General features: G+C 44.5%; 1 protein-coding gene across 8 annotated transcripts in view; it reads right to left on the bottom strand.

Moving 5' to 3' along the window:
- AGAP1 (ArfGAP with GTPase domain, ankyrin repeat and PH domain 1) overlaps positions 1-17,818 on the bottom strand; it is a 666,750-nt gene that overhangs the window by 288,893 nt on the left and 360,039 nt on the right. For all 8 annotated transcript variants that reach the window (XM_044001114.1, XM_044001113.1, XM_044001112.1 and 5 more), the window contains 2 exons: positions 2,529-2,656; positions 214-369 (listed from right to left, as the gene is read on the bottom strand). In XM_044001114.1, coding sequence (XP_043857049.1) covers positions 214-369; positions 2,529-2,656 — 284 coding nt within the window. The remainder of the gene's footprint in view (positions 1-213; positions 370-2,528; positions 2,657-17,818) is intronic.

A 17,818-nucleotide genomic window follows, 5' to 3' on the forward strand; every position in this document is an offset into this window, starting at 1 on the left:
TATGTAAAGTCATTTCACCGGCTTTGATTTCTCTTTTTTTCTTTTCTTTTCTTTTTCTTATGAGCAGAGAGAGGGGCTTTCTGGGAGCTCCCTGACTCCATGAGCGTTACTTTCCTTTGGACTGACTTAACCACGGGGGGAGCACCAAATGACCCCCAGAACTCAGCTGCAAGGCCTTCCAAAGCACCTGCCCTCACTCTGGGGGACACTCACTGTGAACAGGTTGGATCGCCGCTTGGACTGCTTGCGGACGGGAGTCGGAGTGTTGGCAGAAGGAGGGACATCAATGCGTAGCTCTTTCTGGCTGGTGCTTGGAGTGGACGGGACGGAGGACGAATAGTCACTCAAGCTCCCTCCTCCATTGCTCGTCTGCAATGATTAAAACCAGGCGCATCCGTCAGTGAGGCGCTCTGTCCAAGCACGCTCGGGGCTTCACGCGGGCATTCATTCAGTCATTCAACAAGCATTTGTTAAGCATCTAGGACGGGCTAGGTGCTGCTGAGACAGTGACCGCTGTGAGACACGGTCCTGCCTCCCGAGAACATCTACTCTATGGGCTGGCTGAGGTTTTGCCAGGGAGGCCTTTGGCAGAGATGACAGGGGGGCTGACACGGGAGCGAGATTCTGGCCAGTGTTCACACCAGAACGAGTCCTAGCCACGCCTGGGCTGACCGCCCCTCCCCCCATTGCCACTGCATTCAAGGCCGGCTTCTTCCATCTCTAGCTTGTCACAAAAGGATCTTTCAAGTCTCTCCCCCTCACCTCCAAGGTTGGAGTGACAAGGCCTGGACTGGTGCAAGGGGTGCTGGGCTGGGAATCAGTGGCCACAGGGAGAATCCCTCCTTTGTCCCTCACTTGTGTGGGCCTCTGCCCCCTCCCCTACGACAGGAGGGGCTGGAGCAGGTGGCCCCCAAGGTCTGATGAGCAAGTCTTGTCTGAACTCTATGAGAGCGACTGCTGACAAAACTGTATCTAACAGCTTGGGGCTGACACAAACAGGCATCAAAGCAGCAAATCTCCTTCTAGTGTCTCCTTTTGACTTGGCCTATATCTTGTATCTGGGTATTTAAAGTGCATATAATTTCCTCCCAAAAGAAGGTAAACCTCTGGAGGGCAGGGGCTCTCTATCTCCCCAGAACCTAGTAGGGTGCTTGGCATATAGCAGGTGCTCAACAAGGCCCCGGTGAGGCCGATGGCTGCTGGGTTTCCTGAGCCAGAGGGGGACACTGTAGTGACCTTTTCCCTCCGGTGTTCATGCATCATGGCATCAGACCTGGGTTCAGAATCTGCCTCAGACAGTTACAAAAGACGCGACTCCAGGCGAATTGCTTAACACCTCTCTAAGCCTCCGTTTCCCCATCTATAAAATAGTTTAGTATTAGCACCTTCCTCACAGGCTTGTGGGGTTCTAATGTGATAACGTAGGTAGAGCATGTTGCAAACCTTCAAACAATACAGAAATGGAGCTATTCTGTGTTCGTAGCAGGAGAACATTTGCTAGCTGCCCTGAGAAGGTGGTGGTTTTTTAAAAAGTCAGTCCCATCTCCTCCCTCATCCCCCATTTACATCCTGCTCTGGTGCCTCCTCCAGGCAGGCAGATGAGTCTGGGATCTTGGAGGAGAGACCTGGGGAACATGGACTCAAGAAAGGCTTTGAAAATAGGCCTGTGTGGGCAGGGATTGGTTCTGCCCTGGCTGGGCTGCCCCTGGGGTGCTGTGGTCTGTTCTAGGTGTCTTTCATTAGTTAGCAAGGACATCGGTCAGGCAGAAGGAGATTCAGAGGCGGTGACCCGGGCTGGGGAAGGTCTTTGCGCTCGAGCATCGTGGGAGGATCAGTTCCGAGATGGCATGTCATGAATGAGGCAGGGCTCTTGTAAACACGAGCAGAGGGGCTGTCCCTACTGAGGAGATCTAAGCCCTTTCACAGCCTCGGAGCCCAACAAAAGGAAGCCAGACGTTCATTTTCCTCCACAAGCATCCCCTTACATCCTCAGCTTTGGTGATCTTATGCCAATAATTCTGCAGATTTCACACTCATCATGGAAGGGGATTACTTCTTCCAGAAGGAAGGGAGAAGAGAAGGTAATTGTAACGAAACAGCATTCTATCACACAAGCGCAAAACTCAGATCAACCGGGGAGGTCGGCCAACGACCAACCGTTCAATGGCTGAGCCGCCAAGAACCGGGACCAAGGTCAGCTAATTGAAAACGACACAGAGAGCATTCACACAACTTGGCTCCTGACCAGCAGCTCGACTCGGGTCAGCAGGAAACACAACACGAGCGGCAGGGGGAAGGAGAGCAGGAAAGGGATATTCCCAATAAAATAACAAAAAAAATCAAGCACTCGGCCACCGCAGCTTCTAAAAGCGATGTCAAATCAATTACAAACATGCTGTTATTTACCACTGCGATCAAGCAGAGGGGGAAGCCCACTTGTAAGTAGTCACAAACAATGTGTGGAAAAACCCTGCAGCCTCCATTAGTGAAGGCTTTTCCTTGCAAGCCCCCAGGATTCCAATCCTCACCTGACTGATATGCACGGCAGAGACCTGGGCGGAGCACACAGAGGAGTGGCTGGGGGAGTTTGGTAATGACTTGCAGGGTCCTATGGAAAGTTGCTGCTTCTTCCTGGTGGCAACAATCTTCTGAGCAACTGTAGAATTGGAAAAAAAAAAAAAGAATAAAAATGTATCAAGGGGGCAAATGGCAGATTAACTTAATTAATAAGCAAGCACAAAGGACCTCCTGAAGGTATAGAATAATTATTCTTATCATATGAGCAATCCTACAGGAGTGCAACCCAAGGCAGAAAATGGAAGCAAAATCCTTCCCAAGAACTTTTCTTTTTCAAATCTATCACTGCTTCAGTATGGGGAGCTTTATCTTAATCAATATGTATCTACCATGTTCTGGCCATAATTTCTCTGGAAAAGTATGCTGAATTTAATTGGAAAGGAAGCCAGCAATCAGACAGTTCTTCCGACACCAAGAGGTGTCACTGAAAGAGAATAACGACAATTTGGGCTTGAATGGATATGACGCAGTCTTTGGGGACCTGCTGTAATTAAGTTTAATAGTATTCAATCCCTGTCTTATTCAGATAGTTTTTTTAAAGGCTTATGCAAATGAAGAGCCCCCCCAATATATTATAACTTAGAAGATATTGTTCACTAGTGTTTGCAGACAATTTCTTTTCAAATGAAGATCATTTTAATAAGGAACTGGTTTGTCTGCAGCTTATGTTTCCATGTAAATGAATGATGGCATAACTATGATTTAGTGAGAATACAACATGTAAAAAATGACCCGTATAGACGAGGAAGCAGCTTCATTAGTCACAACCCGCCTCCGAGAGGCCCCTTATCATCCTGAAAGGATGATATCAATTAATTTATCTTTCTGTAGGGTATTGATCATAACCTCCATCAGCTAATCATCTTTAAATTACAGAGGAATATCGCAGCACTTTGTCATCCCAGAACCATTGGCGTATTGATCGCAGATCGTTGGAGACATATATTAGAATATTTTAAAAATCATTATAGGATTGCAAAGAGCAAATCTAAGGTCAGGTTCTAACAACTGTAAAATGTGTGTCTTCTGCAAGGTCTGAATTTGGACCCAAAATGAAAAGATTAAACTGCATGAACACTGGATACCAGCCCTATTAGCATATTTCTGGGAAAAAGAATGCACAGATTTTTGGTGATCAAGCATACTTGAGTTTAATTTCAATCAAAGGCTAGACAGAACAACCACTTGGGTTGATGAGTGCTTCAACTTGGATTTTTAAAGCTCACAGAAAAGGTAGCCATGAGTAGTGGAAAGTAAAGTCCCCTTGACACTTTACAGAGAGTATGTCCTCTCAGAGACAGGGAGACCAAGGAGAGTGATGTGAATGTGGAATTAAAAAGTGAATCTAATTTTGCTTTGTCCTACATGCAAATGGATGTCCTGCTGCTCCAATGGAAATGGGGGGGAAAGAGGAAGGGAATATGCAGGAAGAAAAATTTGAGCACAAAATAAAATTTTAAAAAAGGAACAGGGGCAAAGAGAATCCAAAGGAGACTGTTGCATGTTAGAATGGATGGCTTTTCCCATGAGCTTTAGTTCTTTCATCTCTCTGGAACTTGGCGTTCTCCTCTCTAAAATGAAAGGACCAGACTAGATGGTCTGTATTCCCTTTCAGCTCTCGACCAAGGACCCAATGACTTCTCTGGACCTCAGTTTCCTCATCTACAAAATGGGGGCCGGGCACTAGACTAGGTGGCTACTGGGCTTCTTCCATCAAGTTCTAGGTATATGATTCCATGTTTGACCTTAATGAGTCACTTAACCCCTTTGGGAGTTGATTCCCTCCTCTGTGAAATGAGGGTAATGCAATAAATGGCTTCTGAGGTCCTTCCAACTCTGTCCTGGAACTCATTGGATGACTTAGGGAAGACCATGGACAAGACCTTCCCCCACCCCTCCACCCCACCCAGGAGAGTACAATCACATAGCAAGTATCCACACCAATGAGATCATGGAAAGAGGGTAATAAGCGGTGACTCATGAGAACTCATCACCATGTAGTGGAGTGTTCACTATTTGTACCAGGAAAGGGAGTATTGTCATGGATGAATCTGAGAATCCTTAAAGTGCTTTAGAATAACATGAATCTATCTCTCCCTAGATCTAACATAGATTAACTTGGTTGGTAGATGTTTAAAAAAATATACCATGAAAATTACATGGTCTTTTCATGTTTTAATTTTTACTGGTTGAGGCAGCTAGGTGTCACAGTGGATAAAGCACCACCCTTGGATTCAGGACCACTTGAGTTCAAATCCAGCCCCAGACACTTCACACTTACTGTGTGACCCTGGGCAAGTCACTTAACCTTCATTGCCCCACCAAAAAGACAAAACAAAACAAAACCATTAATTTTTACTGGTTGAAAATCATATACCATTTTTCTTCCCCACAGAAATACTAATTGATCAGAGGAGACCAATAAAAGTCTGCTACAAATACTTTCTTGTACTAGACTTAAGGTAAAGAAATTGGAAGCTCTTGGACCCAGACATCTTCCCATGAATGAAAGTAAACATAGGCTCATGTCCCAAATGGTGCAGATCTCCACTGCAAAAGTGACAGCTGTCTTCTCACTGTCATCCACAGATAGCCTTCTTATACCATCACAGGTCCTGCTCTGGCTGGGCACACTTACACAGACACTACTTTCCCTACTTCAAACTGTGCCCTGGAATCTATTCAGTGATAGTAAGAATAAATTATGCATGGGGGGCAGCTAGGTGGCGCAGTGGTTAAAGCACTGGCCGTAGATTCAGGAGTACCTGAGTTCAAAGCCAGCCTCAGACACTTGACACTTACTAGCTGTGTGACCCCGGGCAAGTCACTTAACCCCCATTGCCCCGCAAAAGAATCCCAAAAAACAAAAACAAAACAAGAATAAATGATGCAATTATTCCCACAAAGGTAGGAAGCCCAGTCATTTACCCATTTTGTGGCAAGAAAACAAATAAAATGTACAATACAAAACACTTTGTTTCTTATACTGTTACAAGCCAAGGCAGAAAGTAGCATCAATATGTATAAAAGGCACGTGGGCATCTCAATACCACCCATTTCCCACAGAATTGGGGGGAGGGGAGGTCAAGTTGGGTTCACAAATGGGAAGTCACCAGCCCTAAGGGCCAATGGTTGTCATATTTTCAAAGGGCCCCCACCTTTCTAAACTGCCACCCTGTCACTAGCCTCTGGGCAAGGGAGAAGAGACACGGCTTACCCTTTCTTTGGCTTTCCTAAGGAAAGGAAAAGGAAAAGGGAAAGGAAAGGAAAAGGGAAAGGGAAAGGGAAACATATGGTTAGATGGAATGGTGCGTGTGTACCTGAAATGGGGGCTCCTTCTAAAATGGCTTCACTCAAGTCCAGAAGGGAAAACACTGTCATCCTGCCCCCCTCTCAAACTGTTTCCTCACTATCACATCACCTAGTCATGCATTGATAGGTCTTGAAAGCCCTGAACAAGAGTCATCTCTGGGCAGCTGCCAGTCACTTGCTGAATGAATGTATCCATCTTAATTCAACCTTAAGTTTTCGTCCCAGAAATTCTTGCCTCGAATTTTAGGATGCCAGCAGATAAAGGCTGTCTCTTTGTAATTTTCTATGTCCACAGGTACCCAAGATGGGCACTATCTACAGTTCATTCACTCATCCACTTGATCGTTTGTCCATCTGTCCATCTATCCATCTATCCATCCATCCATCCATCCATCCATCCATCCATCCATCCATCCATTCATTCACTCCTTCATTTATCCTTCATAAAGTGCATCCTACATGTAATCAGGAAATAAGATGTGGTCCCCACTCCCATGAAGCTCACATTTCAGGGGGGGCCAGAAGACATGGACACCAATGACTTGGACACAAAATGGAACTTCAGGGAGTACATATAAGAGGGATGAGATCTGAAGAGGAGGAGGTCAGCCCCAGCTGGCAAGATTAGGGATGACTCCCTCCTTAGAGAAGGTGGCTTCAGAATGGGGCCTTGAAGGAAAGGTAGGGTGGATGGCAGCAACCAAGAGATTGGTAGGCTGGTGGCAAGAAGGACAAAGAAGACATCACAGAGCAGGGAACAGGAGCAAAGGTAAAGAGACCATGTTCAGGGATGTGCCAGAGCACAGTCTGGCCAAGGCCGAGGGCGTGTGAGTATTTATAAAAGAGAAATAAAAAGTCGCTGTTTTTATCGCTAGTTTCGCTCCTGGAGGTTATGCCACATCCACTTCCATCACAATCTCTCCTCCTTTCCCTCTGTTCATCCAATATTTCATTCAACACACATTTATTAGACACCTACTACATGCTAGAGAACTAGCCTTGCTGAATGGGAGCATGAAAATCTCCCATTGGGACCACATTTCCTTGGTATATGGGGATGCTCCCAGGAATCCTTCTTAAGAAATAAAACGGGGCGGGGGGGGTGCAGCTAGGTGGCACAGTGGATAAAGTGGTCCTGGATTCAGGAGGACTGAGTTCAAATCTGAATTCAGACACTTGATACTAGCTGTGTGACCCTGGGCAAGTCACTTAACTCTCACTGCCCTGCAATAAATGAATGAATGAATGAATAGATGAATGAATGAATGGATGGATGGATGGATGGATGAATAAATACACAAATAGATAAATGAATGAATAAAATAAGATAAATAAAATAAAAATCCCCTACAAATGTTCCAGAGACAAAGGACAGCTCTGCCAGAAACTAGACTCTGTTATGTTGGAGTACAATGATCATCTGAAATATCTGATTAATCAAGGAAAATTAATTACTAAATCCTTTGTCTAATTCCGAGTTCATAACTCAAATGAACATTATATGATAAATATTCTAGAGAAATAAAATCTACCCAATTACTTTTTTGTGAATGAAATGGAAAAATAATTTAAATGTGTAATTATGAAGTTTGAGTTTTACCTTCAAACATACCCCCCAAGTTGTGAATGTTAAGGAAAACACAATCCTATGCCAACAGGCAGCATGGTGCAATGAATGAGAGGCCTCTCATGGAGCCAGCCTGGCTCTTGTTCAAATGATGCTTGGAGGGGCAGCTAGACTTTAGAATTGTGCACATTGAGATCTACCAGGCCTGTGTTCAAGCACTCTCCCTTTGCAATAAACTCAAAGCAAAGCAAAACAAAGAAGAAAATGGACAGTTCCCTGGACTACCTGCTTTTAGACTCCTCAGACAAATCACTAATTGCTAAAGAAGACACTCCATTCAAAAGGAAAAGATTTGCTTCCTCCACTCAAAAGGACAAAGAGTCAGAAAGGGAAAATACTTTCACTGTAGACGAAGAGCATAAGGTGCAGAGAGGGCTATTGACCTGTCTAAGGTGACACAGCTACTAAGTACCAGACAACTAGAGCTGCTTCTGCCACCATCAGCTAAACCTCCACTGAGCTTCCTGCCCAAATTCTAGCATCAGAAATGAGGTGGGAAAAGAAAGTCTCCCTCTATACCCCTGGCTTCGCTTAAGCCTCAACTTAAGTGCCACCTTCCTTAAGTGGAATTCCACCTTCATTTGACTTTGTATTTACTTATCTCTGTTTCTAACCAATAGAATATAAGTAGATTGAGGGCAGGAACTGGTTTTTGCCTTTCTTTGTATTCCTAGGGTTAAATATAGTGCCTGGAATATAACAGGTGCTTAATAAGATTGTTGACTTGACTTACTGACTTTATGCTCATCACCTATCATTGTGTAAATAGTGTTAAGTATTTCCTAAAGGCTACTTGAATGAATGAATGAATGAATGAATGAATGAATGAATGAATGAATGAATGAATACATTTCACTAATTCCAAGGCAGCTGACAGAACAGGATGGAAGAGTCTGAGTGGGGGCAGCTGTGTCTCTAAAATCTCTCCAGTGAGGTGAAATTCATAAAAATATATCTGAACATCAAACTGCTGCCTCTTGTCAAATTGTCTTGTCCAAAAGTACAAGATGATGCTATCGATAAGATACTGGAGGGGGCAGCTAGGTTGAGCAGTGGATAGAGCACTGGCCCTGGGGTCAGGAGGGCCTGACTTCAAATTTGATCTCAGACACTTAACACTTACTAGCTGTGTGACCCTGGGCAAGTCACTTAACCCCATTTGCCTCTCCCTCTCTCTCTCCCCTCTGTCCCTCCCTCCCTCCTCCCTCTCCCTCTCCCTCCTTCTTCTTCTTCCCCCCTCCTCTCTCTGTGTATGTGTATATGTATATGTATAAATATATATATATATATATATATATATATATATATATATATATATATATATATATATATATATTTGGGAGATGAGCAAAGATACAGTCAGGATTGTGGACGACACTAAGTAATAAGCCCCCAAAGAATCAGATTCCAACTAGGTGTAGATCCCTGTTTTGGAGAGCCATGTCTACCTGCCAGACATTTCATTAAAGACTAACCCTAACCTTAACCCTAACCCTAATTGCCCCAGAGCTGATCATTTTGTAATATTATTTCTTGGAAAAAAATCAAACACTGTACCACTTTCAGAAGTATTGCTTTTGTTAAATCCAACGTTTAGTTTTTCTTGTGATACATTTTGTTAACCTGTGTAAAATAATTAAATTTCAATATGGTTGTAAAAAAAAAAAAAGAATAAAGACTTCGATGCTCATTGAAAGCAAAGCCTTGGGAAAGGTTCATAGTGGTCACAAAGGTCACTTACACTGAAGGAGTCTGATTGTCTTTTTCACCTAAAATGAGATGAGCAGAGCTGCCATTAGCCTCCCCACACTGATTCCCTTCAATAAGTCTTTTTTGGGGGGTGGGGGTGGGGAAGATTTGGGTGAGGCAATTGGGGTTAAGTGACTTGCCCAGGGTCACACAGATAGTAAGTGTCAAGTTTCTGAGGCCGGATCTGAACTCAGGTCTTCCTGACTCAAGGGCTGGTGCTCTATCCACTGCACCACCTAGCTGCCCCCCCCCAATAACTCTTAAAATAATAAGACTAGAGAGTAAAGGCATACCCTTTGATCGAGAAGTCACCCCCTAAGATGACCCTATCATACAAAAAGGAGGTGGCTGGATGTCCGAGTCCAGAAGAGTAGTGCAAAATGGCTGCCATGAGGTAATTCTTGGAGGCTGTGTTGGCTTGCTCCAGTTATTACTTGTGTTCATTCAGAAAGAAGCCTCTGTATCAGCCTTTGCCTAGACAATCTCCTCTTAAGATTCCCAGTTGATAAGGTTCTGATTAAGAAACATGCCCTGCAGAGGAGTTAATCAAGAGAGAGCCAGCTTTGCCATGCCTCCCATTGATTTAGAGGCCCAGCTCTTTCTAGAGCTGAAGTGCTTAAGGTGGAGTGAGACACCAGTTTCCTTGGCACCTCCAAGCTACTGGAGGGGGCAATGTTGGCACAGCTTAGCAGCAAAGGACTTCACAAAAGAAAGCCGCCTTCCAGCAAGGCAAAGAGGAGGCTGAGCTGATACTGAGGGTGGATAAAGCCCATATCCCCCTGCCTTGCTTTAATGGGGGCTGCCCAATGACCCTAGGGGAGAGGCAGCATGGTAGGTGGGAGTCGGGACTTAGATTCAAATCAGTTACTTATTAGCTGTTACCTTAGACAAGTCATTGCCCTTCTCTGCACCTGATGCTCTTCACCCACAGAAGGACAGAGGGTCAGATTAGATGACTGATGAAGTCCTTTCAGACTATCATCCTCTGATCACAGGATCTTTAAGATCCTGCTCAGTTCCATGATCCTATCAGTGGATGGACAGAAATCCTGGGATCACAGATTAATCTCACAGACCATCCATTCCAACAGAAAAGAGTAAGAATGCCTCCTGAAACATTCCCAAGAAGGACTTACACGACTCTTCTTGAAGATCTTCAGGCAGGGAACACCCCAGTGACTAGAGGCAGCCCATTTTCCTTCTGGACAGCTTGAGTTATTGGGATTTCACTTCTTTGCCTAAATTTGCTTCTTTATAATTTTCACTCACTCAGTACTGTTGATAACTTCTTTCTTCTGCCTCAGTCATATTCCAGGACACTCTTCTCTATCAAATTATCCACTCTCAGTCTATTACTTCTCAATGTCCTTATCCAACTCCCCCCTGCATCCCACAAACATGGATGTCCTCCCCAGTCTGTTTTGGATCAAAACTCCTCATCCAACTCCTCCCTGCATCCCATCCCTTAAGCATGGATACTCCTCTCTGGAATTGGTGCTGGGTCACCTCACTTCTATCATCACAGGGGTCTTTGCATATGCCAAGGGCCATTTTGGTTTGGGCATAATAATACTCCATTTCATTCATTCTGGTCATCCTCCATCTGATGGGCATCTCCTTTGATGAATATAGAGTAGCGTGAGGAAGACTAAAGTTCCTTAATGAAACAAAAATGTTTGTCACTCTTGCCCTTTGGAAGGCGCCTATATTCCATGATCTTGGATGGGAACCGAGATTTTGAGCTCCTAGGATTCAGATCATTCATCTGAAGGATGATCTAGAATGTGCCACCATTTTATAGAAGACCCTGAGCTAGGGCTCCAGACACAGCTAGATGAAAAGTTGAGATTCAAACCTTGTTCTTCTGCGTTCACATCTTGTATTCTTTCCACTAGACTGGGAAGAGGCACTTGACTGGTGAGTCATATCATAGGCTAGGAGGACAATGACTCATTTTTAGAATATAGACACAGACATGAGAAAGGCTATGGCTTTCCCAAATAGAATGTAAGTTACTTGAAGGTGTAAATTGTTGTATTCCTAGCACAGTGCCTGAAAAATAGAGACAAGGATTGGAAGTATAAATTTACTGACATGGAGAACTCCAAGAAAGGAACTCTTTCTACCAATGCATGTCAGCAACTTTTGCTTCTCTGCAACTTTTACAGAATTTTTTAGGTTTCTGAGAAGTTAAGTGGCTTTCCAAGTGTCACAGAGTCAATATTTCAGAAGAGAGACTTCAGGTCTTCCTGGCTCTGGGGTGCTACCTCTCCTGTAGTAGGTGTCCAATAAATGCCTGTTCATTGATTGACTTACGGTTGATAGCTCAATGTATTCCATATTATGGTTGCCAAGTAGGATTGAATCAATGCCTGTTGATGGAAATTGCTAGAATTCACGAGGGACATGCTTAGAATGAAATGGGACAAACTGGAATATCTGAATCTCAAAATTACAATGTCATCACTGAATGGGTTAATCAAAGGCAAAACACAGGTCCACTCCAAAGTTACCCATCCCACCTTGTACACAAGAATGGTGAGTGGCTAAGTCTCCAAACTACATGCTGTGATGTTTAAAATCTATGTTGTGTGATCACCTTAAATTAGAAGCTTTAGCAGCAGTCTTTGGGCATTAAACATTTATTAAAGCATACAGGTATTCACATGGAGTTCAGAAAGTTAAGAAAAGGCCTATCTAGCCTAGAGTTCCAGCCTGGTTGGGTTCTTCCTCAAGTCCTCCGCCACAATACTGCTTCAATCAGGAACTCCCCAGCAAGCTGACTGTGGAAGCTTTTTATAGGTCTGGAACAGAGGCGGTTCTTACACACTGCTTCAAGCTGATTGGTTGGCATCATCCAAATCCATTGGCTTTGAAGGTGTTCTCAAGTTGAGTTCACAGTCTAGCTCCTGAGAATACCTTCTTAAGGGCTAGCCAGGTGTGATTACAATCCAGTTAACTTGAAGTAGGCTAATCAGCAGTCAATCACTCTCACTTGATTCAATCAGTCTAGATTAATCTCCAGGTGGGTCTTTGAGTATCTGCTAAATCCCATTATTTCATCACAATGCCAAGCTATTTTAGGGTTACAGCACCATCTGGTGGACACCACTGAGAACGATCCCCACCAGCTTCTCTTCCCCTCGACCCCCATTCTTTTCCAGTCTTTAACCCTAGACATCTCCTTCTGTAATCCCCCTCCTTCTGCAGACCTCTGTTTCTTACCTTCTTTCTTTCAATTTCTGCTGAGTTATAGCAGGGAAATCTCCATTCTTTTTATTCCTTTTCTTCCTATTCTATTTATGAGCCCTACAAAATAGTGCTAATCCTCAAGGTCAACACTGGAGAAGATACAGAGGGAACGAAGAGCCCAAAGGTATGAAGTCACCGAGGAAGCGCCCCGGGAGCTGCAGGGACTCTCTAGCAGAGCAGTGGCCTCTTACCTCTCAAATTCTATTCTCTCTCAGCTTCTAGTTAAGGGCTCAGCTCTCAGAGTCTGCTCCAGGACTCCAGAAGGGGTGAAAACCCCTCTGTTTTTTCTAGCTTATTGCTCATCTCTTTTGTTTACACTATCATTGTTATCTGTGGTTTCTCATTAAGCACAGGGTGCTTCAGCTCTCACAGGGGTTTGTGAGCTAAGCCCGGAACTCAGCCAAGATTCAGAACCACCACACCTTATGATGTCCACACGATTCACAGACGCCCTTCTCAAATGCAGTATTTGGGAACTGGTGACTTCCTGGGATAGGCTGCCATCTTTCTTAAAAGTTCAAGCAACAAATAGCAATTGTTTTCTGTGGGCAAGCACCCCAATTGATGCTTCCTAATGTGTCTCCCTGCTGGCAGGATCTTCTCTGTCTACTCCTTTATCCACATGCTCCCCAAGTGACCTTCCTCAATTAGTGGAGGGCTGTGAATATCTGAGTCTCCTATTCAAGAAGTTTTAGTTATTCCTTATTAGACCTAGAAGCCAACAAAAACTTCCATTTCCATCCCAGGGCCTTTTTAACCTGCCTCCAGGCTCAGGCAGATAACTCCCCTTCCTGCATTGTACATGACATTAGGCTCAGCACAAGTGGTATCTCCCATGTGGCTCTCCAAGTCAAAGTGACTTACCTGGGGGGCAGCTAGGTGGCACAGTGGATAAAGCACTGGCCTTGGATTCAGGAGGACCTGAGTTCAAATCCAGCCTCAGACACTTGACACTTAACTAGCTGTGTGACCCTGCGCAAGTCACTTAACCCTCATTCACACACACACACACACACACACACACACACACAAAGTGACTTACCTGGAAATTTTGTAACTATTCCTTTATCTTTAGATATGCTGTCTTCTCCCTACAGCATATAAGCTCCTTGATAAAGGGCCATTTCATTTTTCTCTTTCTATCTTTAGATGCCAGTAGGTATAAAAGAAACGCTTATTAAATGTGTAGAACACTATACTACATACTAAGAGTAATAGATTTAATCTTGCAAGGGACTCAGTCCAACTCCATCTTTTTGTTGTTGTTGTTTTTGTTTTTGTGAGGCAATTGGGGTTAAGTGACTTGCCCAGGGTCACATAACTAGTAAGTGTCAACTGTCTGAGACCGGATTTGAACTCAGGTCCTCCTGAATCCAGGGCCAGTGCTCTATCCACTGTACCTCCTAGCTGCCCCCAGTCCAACTCCATTTTACAGATGAGGAAACTGAGGCCCAGAAAGGTTAGGTGTCTTGCCTTAGGTCACCCAGCAAGTGAGTACCAGAGGCAGGATTTTAACTGAGATCCTCTGACTCCAAAGCCAGTGCGCTTTCCATAAGACAAAGCCCACATAAAGCATCCTCTCTACCCTCATGGGACTCACAATGCGGCAGGGAATAAGAAACAACCCCAGGTTACTACGTCACACACAGTGATGCGCTAAACGCATCAGGGAAGTAGGAATCCACTGTCCAAGGAGGTTTCAGTAAATAGCTTGCTCTACTGGGGCAGGAGGCAAAGACTTCCTGGAGAAGGTGGGTAGCAACTGAAGGAAGGCCAGGAAAGAGTCTCGGAGAACCCTTATGGTGAGAGGGAACATTATGGATGGCAATTTAGCGAGGGAGACTGTAAGCAGCCAGAGACAGAAAGTCAACCAATAGGAGAATAGTTGATCTCATCAGCTACTGTGACCCCCCAAATCCATGGCCACTTCCAAACTTAGCTGGTTCTTGGATGAAGTAGTTGCCAGGCCTTTTGTCCTCAAAGCACTTTCAGATTAAGAGGAACCCCCAGAGATTAGTCTTCAAGAACCCCGGGTCCATTCGAGGCCAAGATGTGGCATCAGGAGTACTTCTTTAAATGTCAATTAAAAGCAAATTAGCAACCAGACAAAAAGTCCCATGAATGAGTTAACACGCCACGGTTTCATCATGGTTTGGCTATAATCAGACTGTAGGCTCTTAGAGAGCCTATTCTTTTGAATGGGATCTGGTCATTTCCTTCATCATAAATCACAGACCTTAATCTTCTATTTTGATTTGATTTCTTGTGTAAACTTCTGGAAAGTGTTTTCTGGAGAAGGAATAAAAAGCTGAGGAGTAGAGGAAATAAACAAAACTATCTACCATAAGCAGCGAGGAAGGGCAATAAACATAGAGTATGAACCCCAAATCCCATCCTCTTCGGAAGAGTGCTAACTGAAATGCTTCAATCCTAGAGGAAAGCTGGGAGAGGAGGGAGAGGAGGGGACATAAAACTAATGTAGAAAAACCAGGTAACCTGGAATTAGCCCTTTTCTGTTTTGTTAAAAATAAAAGCACCCAAGAAATCAGGAGAAAGTGAGGAGGGTCCCCACTGGATGACCAACAAAGGGGAGGAGATGGAAAAGATTGGCAGGATTTTCCAAATCAGCAGTACTTCAGCACCATCAGAACACTGAGGTGCATAGTTATCTGGCAGAGTGAACAGAGTCCAGGACTTGCAACTAGGAAGACCCAAGCTCACATTCTGCCCTGGGGAACTTCCCAGACTTGTGGGGCCCTGAGCAAGTCATGGGAGTTTCTTTGTCTATAAAATAGGAACGATGATGGTAATACCTGCCTCCTGGACAGATGCAGTCTGAGGACCCACTATGATACTATGTGTAAATGAAGAGTTATGTAAAAACCAGCTATTATTATTTATTGAAAAAAGTTTTTTAAAAACACCACTTTTTGTTGAGAGACAAAAAAGTTGAATTAGGTCTTAATATTATTTCATTTTCTTGACTAAAAGCCATGACTGCCCCTTTGAAAATATAACTATTCTACTCAGCAGTACCAATTCTTTGACCTACTATGTGCTCTGTTGATCCTATCTGGGACCTGGATTCTTGATAGTATGTATGAAAGACCTTCCAAGTCACTGCTTCCAAACCACCATTGGACTTCTGAATCCCTTCCAGAACAGTGGTCCCCCCGTCTCTATTCAAATACTTCTACTGACAGTGCAGTCACCAGGTGGGGAGGCAGCTTCTCTATTCTTGCCCAATCCTGATGGCTAGAAAGCTTTCCTTCTTTTTTTTTTTTTTTTTAGTAAGGCAATTGGGGTTAAGTGACTTGCCCAGGGTCACACAGCTAGTAAGTGTTAAGTATCTGAGGCCAGATTTGAACTCAGATACTCCTGAATCCAGGGTCAGTCCTCTATCCACTGCACCATCTAGCTGCCCTAGAAAGCTTTCTTAACACTCCATAGAAAACAGTCCTGCACAGCTTCATGCTGGGTCCTACACCTCATCTGGGGACGAGGCTAGCTATGCTTGAAAAGGTCCATCAGCAGGCAGGCAGGCTCCAGAGTGAAGAAGGGTTTGGCCACTGCGGCTCTTGAGAAATGGACCCACTAAAGCTGGAGAAGAGCAGCTACCTGTGTGGGTGGGACCACCCATGTTGATGAAATTTGAGACCCTTGAACAAATCAAATATCTTAGTCTGGGTACATTATTCAAGCCTATCATGGGATCACAGATTCAACCCAAGCCTCTCATGGGACAGAGAAAAGAACCAAGGTGCAAGGAGGTTAAGTGACTCGTTCAAGGTCACACAAATGGGAAAGCTGGGTTTTGAAAATAAGCCCCCTCCACCCCATGCCAAAATGGCGCCAACCTTTCTCTAACACAGCCACCAGGGGGAGACTTGGACAAAGGCTTCATGGAGCTTCATAAAAGGCCCCATCTATGGCTTCCTCCTGATCTACAATAGCCTCTTTCTTTATTGCCACGGAAATAAAATAATGTCCTATGTTTATAATAAATAACTGTTCAATAAAAGGAAATTTATTTGGCAATTACACATGTTATGAGCAAAGCATTAACAAGAATGGGCCATAAAACTAAAATGTTTGTCAAAAAGGAAACATGAACGGCAGCATTTGATTTTAAACCAGAGCCTGCACAGCGCCCTCCACAAGAGTCCATTGTCGGCCTAATAACTCTGTCAGGACGCGCTGTTTAAAGGATAGTATATCCTTCTTTATTGGTTTGGAAGACATATTTAGGGAAAACAGTCATTGCCGAAACTTCTCACTGTGCATATATTTTATTGCCATCTCTGGAACTTTAAACTAACGTATCAAAGGCAAATTGTGCCCATAATTCCTTTTACATTTCCAAATGTAGCATAGTCCGTCCATTAGCAAGAGAGACCGTGTGGAAGAGCAAAGAATATCAGAGCGGGATTCAGGCGACTGGGCCCAAAGCCCAAGATAGTCACGGGTGGGTCTCCGAGAGCATCACCCAGCCCACTTGTCAGGTGTTCCACACAGCTCCATCTATGCCTCCCCCCGGGCTCCCACCCACATGTCCCGACTGCTCTTCCTCCTCACCTCTGCCTCCCAATCTCCCAGGCTTTCTTTGAGATTCAGCTCAAAGTCCCCTCAAAGTCCCCTCTGGCATTATCTTCCCTAGTCATTTGCCTGCTAGCTTCCCCCACAGGATAGAAGCTCTTTGAGGGCAGGGCCTGGTCCCCCCCATTGTATCCCAGCCCTTAGCACAGTGCCTGACGCCTAATAAACACTTAAGAAATGTGTATTGATTGACTGAGGTCTGACAATTCTCTTCAGCGTTTTAGGGTTTGTTTTGTGGGGGCTCAGCTCCTCCTCATCCACCACTCTAAGTGTGCATCTACCCTATTCATGGAGCAAAACCCCTGCAAATTCTGGTGTCAAAAATCTAACCTCGTTTCATCCCTAGCTCTGACCTTTTCTACCTGACTCAATTTGTATGTGAGGGAGAAACGATGATGATGCAGAGCACTCAGAGGAGACTGCTCCTCCACCACGGCCTGCTGCTCTTCAGGACTCTTCCTGACTCTCAGGCCCATCCACGCCATGCCATGCCCTTGGCACCAGGCTCCTCCCACTCCCAAGCACTCTTCACATGTCTCCATGAGCTCTCTTCCTCCATTAAAATGTCAGCTCCTGGAGGGTAGGGCGGGGCTGTCTTTCTGCTCTGCTTGTGTTTTGCTTGAACACTGCTTGGTGACCTCCTTTGGTGTTCTGTTCAATTAAAATCAGGAAGCATTTATTAAGCACCTACTGCTTTCCGGCCAC

Source organism: Dromiciops gliroides, chromosome 4 (genome assembly GCF_019393635.1).
Source record: "Dromiciops gliroides isolate mDroGli1 chromosome 4, mDroGli1.pri, whole genome shotgun sequence".
Lineage (NCBI taxonomy): Eukaryota > Metazoa > Chordata > Mammalia > Microbiotheria > Microbiotheriidae > Dromiciops > Dromiciops gliroides.